General features: G+C 54.0%; 1 protein-coding gene across 2 annotated transcripts in view; it reads left to right on the top strand.

Annotated features, from left to right (window-relative positions):
* ipo4 (importin 4) overlaps window positions 1–16443 on the top strand; it is a 129259-nt gene extending 112816 nt beyond the window's left edge. For both annotated transcript variants that reach the window (XM_041175964.1, XM_041175965.1), the window contains 2 exons: window positions 1914–2042; window positions 16052–16443. In XM_041175964.1, the coding sequence (XP_041031898.1) occupies window positions 1914–2041 (128 nt within the window). In that variant the 3' untranslated portion in view covers window position 2042; window positions 16052–16443. The remainder of the gene's footprint in view (window positions 1–1913; window positions 2043–16051) is intronic.
* Window positions 16444–16666: the final 223 nt, after the last annotated feature.

A 16666-nucleotide genomic window follows, 5' to 3' on the forward strand; every position in this document is an offset into this window, starting at 1 on the left:
TATCCATCGTGTAGCTCAGTCACGCTCTCTCGTATCCATCGTGTACCTCAGTCACACTCTCTCCTATCCACCGTGTACCTCAGTAACACTCTCTCGTATCCACCATGTACCTCGGTCACACTCTCTCGTATCCACCGTGTACCTCGGTCACGCTCTCTCGTATCCACCGTGTACCTCAGTCACGCTCTCTCGTATCCATCGTGTACCTCAGTCACACTCTCGTATCCACCGTGTACCTTGGTCACGCTCTCTCGTATCCACCGTGTTCCTCAGTCACACTCTATCGTATCCACCGTGTACCTCGGTCACACTCTCTCGTATCCATCGTGTGCCTCGGTCACACTCTCTCGTATCCACCGTGTACCTCGGTCACACTCTCTCGTATCCACCGTGTACCTCGGTCACACTCTCTCGTATCCATCGTGTACCTCGGTCACACTCTCTCGTATCCACTGTGTACCTCGGTCACACTCTCTCGTATGCACCGTGTACCTCGGTCACGCTCTCCCGTATCCACCGTGTACCTCGGTCACGCTCTCTCGTATCCACCGTGTACCTCGGTCACGCTCTCTCGTATCCACCGTGTACCTCGGTCACGCTCTCTCGTATCCATCGTGTACCTCGGTCACACTCACTCGTATCCATCGTGTACCTCGGTCACGCTCTCTCGTATCCATTGTGTACCTTGGTCAATCTCTCTCGTATCCATCGTGTACCTGAGTCACACTCTCTCGTATCCATCGTGTACCTCAGTCACACTCTCTCGTATCCACCATGTACCTCAGTAACACTCTCGTATCCACCGTGTACCTCAGTCACACTCTCTCGTATCCACCGTGTACCTCGGTCACACTCTCTCGTATCCACCGTGTACCTCGGTCACGCTCTCTCGTATCCACCGTGTACCTCGGTCACGCTCTCTCGTATCCACCGTGTACCTCGCTCACGCTCTCTCGTATCCATCGTGTACCTCGGTCAATCTCTCTCGTATCCATCGTGTACCTGAGTCACACTCTCTCATATCCATCGTGTACCTCTGTCACACTCTCTCGTATCCATCGTGTACCTGAGTCACGCTCTCTCGTATCCATCGTGTACCTCAGTCACACTCTCTCGTATCCACCATGTACCTCAGTAACACTCTCTCGTATCCACCGTGTACCTCGGTCACGCTCTCTCGTATCCACCGTGTACCTCGGTCACGCTCTCTCGTATCCACCGTGTACCTCAGTCACACTTTCTCGTATCCATCGTGTACCTCAGTCACACTCTCGTATCCACCGTGTACCTTGGTCACGCTCTTTCGTATCCATCGTGTACCTCAGTCACACTCTCTCGTATCCATCGTGTACCTCGGTCACGCTCTCTCATATCCACCGTGTACCTCGGTCACGCTCTCTCGTATCCATCGTGTACCTCAGTCACACTCTCTCGTATCCATCGTGTACTTCGGTCACACTCTCTCGTATCCATCGTGTACCTCAGTCACACCCTCTCGTATCCACCGTGTACCTCAATCACACTCTCTCGTATCCATTGTGTACCTCAGTCACACTCTCTCGTATCCACCGTGTACCTCAATCACACTCTCTCATATCCATCGTGTACCTCAGTCACACTCTCTCGTATCCATCGTGTACCTCGGTCACACTCTCTCGTATCCACCGTGTACCTCAGTCACACTCTCTCGTATCCATCGTGTACCTCGGTCACGCTCTCTCGTATCCACCGTGTACCTCGGTCACGCTCTCTCGTATCCATCGTGTACCTCGGTCACACTCTCTCATATCCACCGTGTACCTCGGTCACGCTCTGTCATATCCATCGTGTACCTCAGTCACACTCTCTTGTATCCATCACGAGTTACTCTCAGCCACCAAAAAAATGCCGTTGTTTCTCTCTATTTGATACAGAAAGCCAGAATGCCTTGGTGATGTTGTTGAAAGACATTCCACAGCGATTCCCCCAGGAATTTCAGACTGCCCTGATGGCAATTCCTCAAGAAGCTGCCAAGAAACTCTCCGCTGTGGTCTCCTCCTGAGGTAAGCAACTGCATTTCAAACTTCAGCTCCAGAATCCCATGATGAGGTCTTCCTGGGTGTGACCAGGAGTCGAATCATGTCTGGATAGCAGGGCTGAAGGTCTCCTCTCTCCGAGGGATGGGAGGGCATTCGTGTTTGGAAATCTCCTCTCCCTCCAACTGCTCAAGTTGCAGTCTTCACATCCGTGACCTAGAGTTGATGCCAGTCCTCTGAAGGCCTTTTTAGTTCTGTTTGTTCTGCTTTCGTCTCTAGGTGCCCAGTCCTTGCTGTACAACACCAGAGGAGAACTCAATCTACCTTCCTTCAATAGTGGACCCGGTTTAACATGGAAGGCCTCTCCTCCAGCATACAGCGCTCTCTCAGCACTGACCCTCTGACAGCCCGGCACTCCTTCAGCACTGACCCTCCGACAGTGCGGCACTCCTTCAGCACTGACCCTCCGACAGTTGCGGCTCTCCCTCAGCACTGACCCTCTGACAGTGCAGCGCTCCCTCAGTACTGACCCTCCGACAGTGCGGCGCTCCCTCAGTACTGACCTTCCGACAGTGTGGCTCTCCCTCAGTACTGACCCTCCCACAGTGCGGCTCTCCCTCAGCACTGACCCTCCGACAGGGCGGCTCTCCCTCAGCACTGACCCTTCGACAGTGCGGCTCTCCCTCAGCACTGACCCTCCGACAGTGCGGTTCTCCCTCAGCACTGACCCTCCGACAGTGCGGCTCTCCCTCAGTACTGACCCTCCGACAGTGCTGCCCTCCCTCAGTACTGACCCTCCGACAGTGCGGCGCTCCCTCAGCACTGACCCTCCGACAGTGTGGCTCTCCCTCAGCACTGATCCTCCGACAGTGCGGCTCTCCCTCAGCACTGACCCTCTGACAGTGTGGCGCTCCCTCAGCACTGAAATCCGACAGTGCGGCTCTCCCTCAGTACTGATCCTCCGACAGTGCGGCTCTCCCTCAGTACTGACCCTCCGACAGTGCAGCTCTCCCTCAGTACTGACCCTCCAACAGTGCGGCGCTCCCTCAGCACTGACCCTCCGACAGTGTGGCTCTCCCTCAGCACTGATCCTCCGACAGTGCGGCTCTCCCTCAGCACTGACCCTCTGACAGTGTGGCGCTCCCTCAGCACTGAAATCCGACACTGCGGCTCTCCCTCAGTACTGAACCTCTGACAGTGCGGCTCTCCCTCAGTACTGACCCTCCGACAGTGCAGCTCTCCCTCAGTACTGACCCTCCGACAGTGCGGCTTTCCCTCAGTACGGACCCTCCAACAGTGCGGCTCTCCCTCAGTACTGACCCTCCGTCAGTGTGGCGCTCCCTCAGTACTGACCCTCCGTCAGTGCGGCTCTCCCTCAGTACTGACTCTCTGACAGTGCGGCGCTCCCTCAGTACTGACCCTCCGACAGTGCGGCTCTCCCTCAGCACTGACTCTCTGACAATGTGACTCTCTCTCAGCTTGATTAGCACCCCATCCACAAACATTCACTCCCTCCACCACCGACGCACTGTAGCAGCAGTGTCTGTATCATCTACAAGATGCACTGCAGCAACTCACCAAGGCTCCTTCGATAGCACCTTCCAAACCCACGACCGCTACCATCTAGAAGGACAAGGGCAGCAGACACATGGGGAACACCCACCACCTGGAAGTTCCCCTCTAAGCCCCTCACCATCCAGACTTGGAAATATATCAGCCGTTCCTTTACTGTCGTTGGGTCAAAATCGTGGAACTCCCTCCCTAACAGCGCCGTGGGTGTTTCCTACACCACACAGGGGACAAAATCCTGGAACTCCCTCCCTAACAGCGTGTGGGTGTACCTACACCACAGGGACAAAATCCTGGAACTCCCTCCCTAACAGCGCCGTGGGTGTACCTACACCACAGGGACAAAATCCTGGAACTCCCTCCCTAACAGCGCTGTGGGTGTACCTACACCACAGGGGACAAAATCCTGGAACTCCCTCCCTAACAGCAGTGTGGGTGTACCTACACCACAGGGACAAAATCCTGGAACTCCCTCCCTAACAGCGTTGTGGGTGTACCTACACCACAGGGGATAAAATCCTGGAACTCCCTCCCTAACAGTGCCGTGGGTGTACCTCCACCACAGGGACAAAATCCTGGAACTCCCTCCCAAACAGCGCCGTGGGTGTTTCCTACACCACACAGGGGACAAAATCCTGGAACTCGCTCCCTAACAGCACTGTGGGTGTACCTACACCACAGGGACAAAATCCTGGAACTCCCTCCCTAACAGCACTGTGGGTGTACCTACACCACAGGGACAAAATCCTGGAACTCCCTCCCTAACAGCACTGTGGGTGTACCTCCACCACAGGGACAAAATCCTGGAACTCCCTCCCTAACAGCGCTGTGGGTGTACCTACACTACAGGGGATAAAATCCTGGAACTCCCTCCCTAACAATGCCGTGGGTGTGCCTCCACCACAGGGACAAAATCCTGGAACTCCCTCCCTAACAGCGTTGTGGGTGTACCTACACCACACAGGGGACAAAATCCTGGAACTCCCTCCCTAACAGCGTGTGGGTGTACCTACACCACAGGGACAAAATCCTGGAACTCCCTCCCTCACAGCACTGTGGGTGTACCTACACGACAGCGACAAAATCCTGGAACTCCCTAACAGTGCCGTGGTTGTACCTACACCACACAGGAGACAAAAACCTGGAACTCCCTTCCTAACAGCTCTCTGGGTGTACCTACACCACAGGGACAAAATCCTGGTACTCCCTCACTAACAGCGCCGTAGATGTACCTACACCACATGGACAAAATCCTGGAATTCCCTCCCTAACAGCGCCGTGGGTGTACCTCCACCACAGGGACAAAATCCTGGAACTCCCTCCCTAACAGCACTGTGGTTGTACCTACACCACAGGGGACAAAATCCTGGAACTCCCTCCCTAACAGCGCTGTGGGTGTACCTACATCACAGGGGACAAAATCCTGGAACTCCCTCCCTAACAGCGCTGTGGGTGTACCCACACCACATGGACAAAATCCTGGAACTCCCTCCCTAACAGCGCTGTGGGTGTACCTACACCACACAGGGGACAAAATCCTGGAACTCCCTCCCTAACAGCGTGTGGGTGTACCTACACCACAGGGACAAAATCCTGGAACTCCCTCCCTCACAGCACTGTGGGTGTACCTACACGACAGCGACAAAATCCTGGAACTCCCTAACAGCGCCCTGGGTGTACCTACACCACACAGGGGACAAAATCCTGGAGCTCCCTCCCTAACAGCGCTGTGGGTGTACCTACACCACACGGACAAAATCCTGGAATTCCCTCCCTAACAGCGCCGTGGGTGTACCTACACCACATGGACAAAATCCTGGAACTCGCTCCCTAACAGCACTGTAGGTGTACCTACACCACAGGGACAAAATCCTGGAACTCCCTCCTTAACAGCACTGTGGGTGTACCTACACCACAGGGACAAAATCCTGGAACTCCCTCCCTAACAGCACTGTGGGTATACCTCCACCACAGGGACAAAATCCTGGAACTCCCTAACAGCGCTGTGGGTGTACCTACACCACAGGGACAATATCCTGGAACTCCCTCCCTAACAGCGTGAGGGTGTACCTACACCACAGGGACAAAATCCTGGAACTCCCTCCCTCACAGCACTGTGGGTGTACCTACACGACAGCGACAAAATCCTGGAACTCCCTAACAGCACCGTGGTTGTTCCTACACCACACAGGGGACAAAATCCTGGAACTCCCTCCCTAACAGCGCTCTGGATGTACCTACACCACACAGGGGAAAAAATCCTGGAACTCCCTCCCAAACAGCGCCGTGGGTGTACCTACACCACACAGGGGACAAAATCCTGGAACTCCCTCCCTCACAGCGTGTGGGTGTACCTACACCACAGGGACAAAATCCTGGAACTCCCTCCCTCACAGCACTGTGGGTGTACCTACACGACAGCGACAAAATCCTGGAACTCCCTAACAGCGCCGTGGTTGTACCTACACCACACAGGGGATAAAATCCTGGAACTCCCTCCCTAACAGCGCTCTGGATGTACCTACACCACAGGGACAAAATCATGGAACTCCCTCACTAACAGCGCCGTGGGTGTACCTACACCACATGGACAAAATCCTGGAACTCCCTCCCTAACAGCACTGTGGGTGTACCTACACCACAGGGACAAAATCCTGGAACTCCCTCCCTATCAGCACTGTGGGTGTACCTACACCACATGGACAAAATCCTGGAACTCCCTCTCTAACAGCACCGTGGGTGTACCTACACCACAGGGACAAAATGCTGGAATTCCCTCTCTCACCGTGCAGTGGGTGTACCTTCACCACAGGGGATAAAATCCTGGAACTCCCTCACTAACAGCGCCGTGGGTGTACCTACACCACATGGACAAAATCCTGGAACTCCCTCCCTAACAGCTGTGGGTGTACCTACACCACAGGGATAAAATCCTGGAACTCCCTCCCTAACAGCACCGTGGGTGTACCTACACCACAGGGACAAAATCCTGGAACTCCCTCTCTCACCGTGCAGTGGGTGTACCTTCACCACAGGGGATAAAATCCTGGAACTCCCTCCCTAACAGCGTGTGGGTGTACCTACACCACAGGGACAAAATCCTGGAACTCCCTCCCTAACAGCGCCGTGGGTGTACCTACACCACAGGGACAAAATCCTGGAACTCCCTCCCTAACAGCGCTGTGGGTGTACCTACACCACAGGGGACAAAATCCTGGAACTCCCTCCCTAACAGCAGTGTGGGTGTACCTACACCACAGGGACAAAATCCTGGAACTCCCTCCCTAACAGCGTTGTGGGTGTACCTACACCACAGGGGATAAAATCCTGGAACTCCCTCCCTAACAGTGCCGTGGGTGTACCTCCACCACAGGGACAAAATCCTGGAACTCCCTCCCAAACAGCGCCGTGGGTGTTTCCTACACCACACAGGGGACAAAATCCTGGAACTCGCTCCCTAACAGCACTGTGGGTGTACCTACACCACAGGGACAAAATCCTGGAACTCCCTCGCTAACAGCACTGTGGGTGTACCTACACCACAGGGACAAAATCCTGGAACTCCCTCCCTAACAGCACTGTGGGTGTACCTCCACCACAGGGACAAAATCCTGGAACTCCCTCCCTAACAGCGCTGTGGGTGTACCTACACTACAGGGGATAAAATCCTGGAACTCCCTCCCTAACAATGCCGTGGGTGTGCCTCCACCACAGGGACAAAATCCTGGAACTCCCTCCCTAACAGCGTTGTGGGTGTACCTACACCACACAGGGGACAAAATCCTGGAACTCCCTCCCTAACAGCGTGTGGGTGTACCTACACCACAGGGACAAAATCCTGGAACTCCCTCCCTCACAGCACTGTGGGTGTACCTACACGACAGCGACAAAATCCTGGAACTCCCTAACAGTGCCGTGGTTGTACCTACACCACACAGGAGACAAAAACCTGGAACTCCCTTCCTAACAGCTCTCTGGGTGTACCTACACCACAGGGACAAAATCCTGGTACTCCCTCACTAACAGCGCCGTAGATGTACCTACACCACATGGACAAAATCCTGGAATTCCCTCCCTAACAGCGCCGTGGGTGTACCTCCACCACAGGGACAAAATCCTGGAACTCCCTCCCTAACAGCACTGTGGTTGTACCTACACCACAGGGGACAAAATCCTGGAACTCCCTCCCTAACAGCGCTGTGGGTGTACCTACATCACAGGGGACAAAATCCTGGAACTCCCTCCCTAACAGCGCTGTGGGTGTACCCACACCACATGGACAAAATCCTGGAACTCCCTCCCTAACAGCGCTGTGGGTGTACCTACACCACACAGGGGACAAAATCCTGGAACTCCCTCCCTAACAGCGTGTGGGTGTACCTACACCACAGGGACAAAATCCTGGAACTCCCTCCCTCACAGCACTGTGGGTGTACCTACACGACAGCGACAAAATCCTGGAACTCCCTAACAGCGCCCTGGGTGTACCTACACCACACAGGGGACAAAATCCTGGAGCTCCCTCCCTAACAGCGCTGTGGGTGTACCTACACCACACGGACAAAATCCTGGAATTCCCTCCCTAACAGCGCCGTGGGTGTACCTACACCACATGGACAAAATCCTGGAACTCGCTCCCTAACAGCACTGTAGGTGTACCTACACCACAGGGACAAAATCCTGGAACTCCCTCCTTAACAGCACTGTGGGTGTACCTACACCACAGGGACAAAATCCTGGAACTCCCTCCCTAACAGCACTGTGGGTATACCTCCACCACAGGGACAAAATCCTGGAACTCCCTAACAGCGCTGTGGGTGTACCTACACCACAGGGACAATATCCTGGAACTCCCTCCCTAACAGCGTGAGGGTGTACCTACACCACAGGGACAAAATCCTGGAACTCCCTCCCTCACAGCACTGTGGGTGTACCTACACGACAGCGACAAAATCCTGGAACTCCCTAACAGCACCGTGGTTGTTCCTACACCACACAGGGGACAAAATCCTGGAACTCCCTCCCTAACAGCGCTCTGGATGTACCTACACCACACAGGGGAAAAAATCCTGGAACTCCCTCCCAAACAGCGCCGTGGGTGTACCTACACCACACAGGGGACAAAATCCTGGAACTCCCTCCCTCACAGCGTGTGGGTGTACCTACACCACAGGGACAAAATCCTGGAACTCCCTCCCTCACAGCACTGTGGGTGTACCTACACGACAGCGACAAAATCCTGGAACTCCCTAACAGCGCCGTGGTTGTACCTACACCACACAGGGGATAAAATCCTGGAACTCCCTCCCTAACAGCGCTCTGGATGTACCTACACCACAGGGACAAAATCATGGAACTCCCTCACTAACAGCACTGTGGGTGTACCTACACCACATGGACAAAATCCTGGAACTCCCTCCCTAACAGCACTGTGGGTGTACCTACACCACAGGGACAAAATCCTGGAACTCCCTCCCTTTCAGCACTGTGGGTGTACCTACAGAACTTGGACAAAATCCTGCAACCCTCGCCATAACAGCACTGTCGGTGTACCTACACCACAGGGACAAAATGCTGGAATTCCCTCTCTCACCGTGCAGTGGGTGTACCTTCACCACAGGGGATAAAATCCTGGAACTCCCTCACTAACAGCGCCGTGGGTGTACCTACACCACATGGACAAAATCCTGGAACTCCCTCCCTAACAGCTGTGGGTGTACCTACACCACAGGGATAAAATCCTGGAACTCCCTCCCTAACAGCACCGTGGGTGTACCTACACCACAGGGACAAAATCCTGGAACTCCCTCTCTCACCGTGCAGTGGGTGTACCTTCACCACAGGGGATAAAATCCTGGAACTCCCTCCCTAACAGCGTGTGGGTGTACCTACACCACAGGGACAAAATCCTGGAACTCCCTCCCTAACAGCGCCGTGGGTGTACCTACACCACAGGGACAAAATCCTGGAACTCCCTCCCTAACAGCGCTGTGGGTGTACCTACACCACAGGGGACAAAATCCTGGAACTCCCTCCCTAACAGCAGTGTGGGTGTACCTACACCACAGGGACAAAATCCTGGAACTCCCTCCCTAACAGCGTTGTGGGTGTACCTACACCACAGGGGATAAAATCCTGGAACTCCCTCCCTAACAGTGCCGTGGGTGTACCTCCACCACAGGGACAAAATCCTGGAACTCCCTCCCAAACAGCGCCGTGGGTGTTTCCTACACCACACAGGGGACAAAATCCTGGAACTCGCTCCCTAACAGCACTGTGGGTGTACCTACACCACAGGGACAAAATCCTGGAACTCCCTCCCTAACAGCACTGTGGGTGTACCTACACCACAGGGACAAAATCCTGGAACTCCCTCCGTAACAGCACTGTGGGTGTACCTCCACCACAGGGACAAAATCCTGGAACTCCCTCCCTAACAGCGCTGTGGGTGTACCTACACTACAGGGGATAAAATCCTGGAACTCCCTCCCTAACAATGCCGTGGGTGTGCCTCCACCACAGGGACAAAATCCTGGAACTCCCTCCCTAACAGCGTTGTGGGTGTACCTACACCACACAGGGGACAAAATCCTGGAACTCCCTCCCTAACAGCGTGTGGGTGTACCTACACCACAGGGACAAAATCCTGGAACTCCCTCCCTCACAGCACTGTGGGTGTACCTACACGACAGCGACAAAATCCTGGAACTCCCTAACAGTGCCGTGGTTGTACCTACACCACACAGGAGACAAAAACCTGGAACTCCCTTCCTAACAGCTCTCTGGGTGTACCTACACCACAGGGACAAAATCCTGGTACTCCCTCACTAACAGCGCCGTAGATGTACCTACACCACATGGACAAAATCCTGGAATTCCCTCCCTAACAGCGCCGTGGGTGTACCTCCACCACAGGGACAAAATCCTGGAACTCCCTCCCTAACAGCACTGTGGTTGTACCTACACCACAGGGGACAAAATCCTGGAACTCCCTCCCTAACAGCGCTGTGGGTGTACCTACATCACAGGGGACAAAATCCTGGAACTCCCTCCCTAACAGCGCTGTGGGTGTACCCACACCACATGGACAAAATCCTGGAACTCCCTCCCTAACAGCGCTGTGGGTGTACCTACACCACACAGGGGACAAAATCCTGGAACTCCCTCCCTAACAGCGTGTGGGTGTACCTACACCACAGGGACAAAATCCTGGAACTCCCTCCCTCACAGCACTGTGGGTGTACCTACACGACAGCGACAAAATCCTGGAACTCCCTAACAGCGCCCTGGGTGTACCTACACCACACAGGGGACAAAATCCTGGAGCTCCCTCCCTAACAGCGCTGTGGGTGTACCTACACCACACGGACAAAATCCTGGAATTCCCTCCCTAACAGCGCCGTGGGTGTACCTACACCACATGGACAAAATCCTGGAACTCGCTCCCTAACAGCACTGTAGGTGTACCTACACCACAGGGACAAAATCCTGGAACTCCCTCCTTAACAGCACTGTGGGTGTACCTACACCACAGGGACAAAATCCTGGAACTCCCTCCCTAACAGCACTGTGGGTATACCTCCACCACAGGGACAAAATCCTGGAACTCCCTAACAGCGCTGTGGGTGTACCTACACCACAGGGACAATATCCTGGAACTCCCTCCCTAACAGCGTGAGGGTGTACCTACACCACAGGGACAAAATCCTGGAACTCCCTCCCTCACAGCACTGTGGGTGTACCTACACGACAGCGACAAAATCCTGGAACTCCCTAACAGCACCGTGGTTGTTCCTACACCACACAGGGGACAAAATCCTGGAACTCCCTCCCTAACAGCGCTCTGGATGTACCTACACCACACAGGGGAAAAAATCCTGGAACTCCCTCCCAAACAGCGCCGTGGGTGTACCTACACCACACAGGGGACAAAATCCTGGAACTCCCTCCCTCACAGCGTGTGGGTGTACCTACACCACAGGGACAAAATCCTGGAACTCCCTCCCTCACAGCACTGTGGGTGTACCTACACGACAGCGACAAAATCCTGGAACTCCCTAACAGCGCCGTGGTTGTACCTACACCACACAGGGGATAAAATCCTGGAACTCCCTCCCTAACAGCGCTCTGGATGTACCTACACCACAGGGACAAAATCATGGAACTCCCTCACTAACAGCGCCGTGGGTGTACCTACACCACAGGGACAAAATCCTGGAACTCCCTCCCTAACAGCACTGTGGGTGTACCTACACCACAGGGACAAAATCCTGGAACTCCCTCCCTATCAGCACTGTGGGTGTACCTACACCACATGGACAAAATCCTGGAACTCCCTCTCTAACAGCACCGTGGGTGTACCTACACCACAGGGACAAAATGCTGGAATTCCCTCTCTCACCGTGCAGTGGGTGTACCTTCACCACAGGGGATAAAATCCTGGAACTCCCTCACTAACAGCGCCGTGGGTGTACCTACACCACATGGACAAAATCCTGGAACTCCCTCCCTAACAGCTGTGGGTGTACCTACACCACAGGGATAAAATCCTGGAACTCCCTCCCTCACAGCACCGTGGGTGTACCTACACCACAGGGACAAAATCCTGGAACTCCCTCTCTCACCGTGCAGTGGGTGTACCTTCACCACAGGGGATAAAATCCTGGAACTCCCTCCTTAACAGCGTGTGGGTGTACCTACACCACAGGGACAAAATCCTGGAACTTCCTCCGTCACAGCACTGTGGGAGTACCAACACGACAGCGACAAAATCCTGGAACTCCCTATCAGCGCCGTGGTTGTACCTACACCACACAGGGGACAAAATCCTGGAACTCCCTCCCTAACAGCGCTCTGGCTATACTTACACCACAGGGACAAAATCCTGGAACTCCCTCCCTAACAGCGCCGTGGGTGTACCTACAGCACAGGGTCAAAATCCTGGAACTCCCTCCCTAACAGCACTGTGGGTGTACCTACACCACAGGGGACAAAATCCTGGAACTCCCTCCCTCACAGCACTGTGGGTATACCTACACAACAGCGACAAAATCCTGGAACTCCCTAACTGCGCCCTGGGTGTACCTACACCACACAGGGGACAAAATCCTGGAACACCCTCCATAACAGCGCTGTGGGTGTACCTACACCACATGGACAAAATCCTGGAACTCCCTCCCTAACAGCACTGTAGGTGTACCTACAGCACAGGGACAAAATCCTGGAACTCCCTCCCTAAAGCACTGTGGGTGTACCTACACCACAGGGACAAAATCCTGGAACTCCCAAACAGCACTGTGGGTGTACCTCCACCACAGGGACAAAATCCTGGAACTCCCTCCCTAACAGCACCGTGGGTGTACCTACACCACAGGGACAAAATCCTGGAATTCCCTCTCTAACAGTGCAGTGGATGTACCTACACCACAGTGAAAAAATCCTGGAACTCCCTCCCTAACAGCACTGTGAGTGTACCTACACCACAGGGACAAAATCCTGGAACTCCCTCCCTAACAGCACTGTGGGTGTACCTACACCACAGGGGACAAAATCCTGGAACTCCCTCCCTAACAGTGCCGTGGGTGTACCTACACCACAGGGACAAAATCCTGGAACTTTATCCGTCACAGCACTCTGGGTGTACCAACACGACAGCGACAAAATCCTGGAACTCCCTAACAGCGCCGTGGTTGTACCTACACCACACAGGGGACAAAATCCTGGAACTCCCTCCCTAACAGCACTGTGGGTGTACCTACACCACAGGGGACAAAATCCTTGAACACCCTCCCTAACAGCGCTGTGGGTGTACCTACACCACAGGGACAAAATCCTGGAACTCCCTCCCTAACAGCGCCGTGGGTGTTTCCTTCACCACGCAGGTGACAAAATCCTGGAACTCCCTCCCTAACGGCGTGTGGGTGTACCTACACCACAGGGACAAAATCCTGGAATCGCTCCCTCACAGCACTGTGGGTGTACCTACATGACAGCGACAAAATCCTGGAACTCCCTAACAGCGCCGTGGGTGTACCTACACCACACAGGGGACAAAATCCTGGAACTCCCTCCCTAACAGCGCTGTGGATGTACCTACACCACACGGACAAAATCCTGGAACTCCCTCCCTAACAGCGCTGTGGGTGTACCTACACCACATGGACAAAATCCTGGAACTCCCTCCCTAACAGCGCTGTGGGTGTACCTACACCACAGGGACCAAATCCTGGAACTCCCTCCCTAACAGCACTGTGGGTGTACCTACACCACATGGACAAAATCGTGGAACTCCCTCCCTAACAGCACTGTGGGTGTACCTCCACCACAGGGACAAAATCCTGGAACTCCCTCCCTAACAGCACTGTGGGTGTACCTACACCACAGGGACAAAATCCTGGAACTCCGTCTCTAACCGTGCAGTGGGTGTACCTTCACCACAGTGAAAAAATCCTGGAACTCCCTCCCTAACAGCGCTGTGGATGTACCTACACCACATGGACAAAATCATGGAACTCCCTCCCTAACAGCGCTGTGGGTGTACCTACACCACATGGACAAAATCCTGGAACTCCCTCCCTAACAGCGCTGTGGGTGTACCTACACCACAGGGACAAAATCGTGGAACTCCCTCCCTAACAGCACTGTGGGTGTACCTCCACCACAGGGACAAAATCCTGGAACTCCCTCCCTAACAGCACTGTGGGTGTACCTACACCACAGGGACAAAATCCTGGAACTCCGTCTCTAACCGTGCAGTGGGTGTACCTTCACCACAGTGAAAAAATCCTGGAACTCCCTCCCTAACAGCATTGTGGGTGTACCTACACCACAGCGGACAAAATCCTGGAACTGCCTCCCTAACAGTGCCGTGGGTGTACCTACACCACAGGGACAAAATCCTGGAACTCCCTCCCTAACAGCGCTGTGGGTGTACCTACACCACACAGGGGTCAAAATCCTGGAACTCCCTCCCTAACAGCGTGTGGGTGTACCTACACCACAGGGACAAAATCCTGGAACTTCCTCCGTCACAGCACTGTGGGAGTACCAACACGACAGCGACAAAATCCTGGAACTCCCTAACAGCGCCGTGGTTGTACCTCCACCACAGGGACAAAATCCTGGAACTCCCTCCCTAACAGCGCTGTGGGTGTGCCTACACCACAGGGGATAAAATCCTGGAACTCCCTCCCTAACAGCGCCGTGGGTGTACCTCCACCACAGGGACCAAATCCTGGAACTCCCTCCCTAACAGCACTGTGGGTGTACCTACACCACACAGAGGACAAAATCCTGGAACTCCCTCCCTAACAGCGTGTGGGTGTACCTACACCACAGGGACAAAATCCTGGAACTCCCTCCCTCACAGCACTGTGGGTGTACCTACACGACAGCGACAAAATACTGGTACTCCCTAACAGCGCCGTGTTTGTACCTACACCACACATGGGACAATATCCTGGAACTCCTTCCTTAACAGCACTGTGGGTGTACCTACACCACAGGGACAATATCCTGGAACTCCCTCCCTAACAGCACTGTGGGTGTACCTACACCACAGGGACAAAATCCTTGAACTCCCTCCCTAACAGCACCGTGGGTATACCTACACCACAGGGACAAAATCCTGGAACTCCCTCCCTAACAGCACTGTGAGTGTACCTACACCACAGGGACAAAATCCTGTAACTCCCTCTCTAACAGTGCAGTGGGTGTACCTACACCACCGGTACAAAATCCTGGAACTCCCTCCCTAACAGTGCCGTGGGTGTACCTACACCACAGGGACAAAATCCTGGAACTCCCTCCCTAACAGCGCTGTGGGTGTACCTATACCACACAGGGGACAAAATCCTGGAACTCCCTCCCTCACAGCGCTGTGGGTGTACCTACACCACACAGGGGTCAAAATCCTGGAACTCCCTCCCTAAAAGCATGTGGGTGTACCTATACCACAGGGGATAAAATCCTGGAACTCCCTCCCTGACAGCACTGTGGGTGTACCTACATCACAGGGGACAAAATCCTGGAACTCCCTCCCTAACAGCGCTGTGGGTGTACCTACACCACAGGGACAAAATCCTGGAACTCCCTCCCTAACAGCGCCGTGGGTGTACCTACAGCACACGGACAAAATCCTGGAACTCCCTCCCTAACAGCGCTGTGGGTGTACCTACTCCACAACGGCTTCAGCGGTTCAAGAAGGTAGCTCAGCCACCACCTTCTCAAGGGGCAATGAGTCATTGTCATAGAGGTCTACAGTACAGAAACAAGCTCTTCGGCCCTTCGAGGATTAGGGGTAGGCAATTACTGCTGGCCCAGCCAGCGATGCCCTCATCCTGTAATGAATAATACAGTAAAGTGCGGTGTTCCCTGGGTCCTGTGGCGAGCACCATTTCAGTAGAAAATCCTGTTTCCTCTTCTCCGCCTGTAACCTCGATGTTTTTCTTCTCATTCTCTCCCTCCAGTTCGTATTGCTGATTGGAATAAACACCGAACGTAGCCAGTATTCCACTGCAGTCACTCAGACACTACAACGCCATTGAAAAACCCACTCCCTTGGGCGATGATGGGGAATATCACCGTTTGGGGTTCTCTGATCATCTCTCAGTGGAAAGTATGAAGCAAAATGGTTAACGCTCCTCTTGGGGAGTTTTTGAACAGACGTTTAACGGTTCTGAGGAGCAGGTTGCCACAGTTTCTTGGTTGTGTGTTTTTGAAACCCCTGTTGCTAATGAGGGGCGGTTTATTGTGTTCTGCTGCCCAGGAAGAAAGTGTTTCGAGACCGATTTTGTGGGATGAATTTTTTGCAGTTTGTGAAAATATTCTTGAGTTCAATTAATAAAAGCCGACAAAAGAAGGTGGACCCGGGAGTGGTTTCTGTAACTGTGTCGATTAAAGCCCCACTGTGTTAGCATGTTTACTCCGTTCCTGATCCCCACCTCCCTCTGTCTCTCTCTCTCTCTAGTTCTCCCTCACTGCCTCCCTCTTTTTCTCACTCCCTCCCTCTCTCCTCCCATCTCCTTCTTCCTCCCCCTCACTCTCTTGCTCCCTTCCACCCCTCTCTTTTTTCCAGTGTCTCT

Source organism: Carcharodon carcharias, chromosome 27, assembly GCF_017639515.1.
Source record: "Carcharodon carcharias isolate sCarCar2 chromosome 27, sCarCar2.pri, whole genome shotgun sequence".
NCBI classification, from domain to species: domain Eukaryota; kingdom Metazoa; phylum Chordata; class Chondrichthyes; order Lamniformes; family Lamnidae; genus Carcharodon; species Carcharodon carcharias.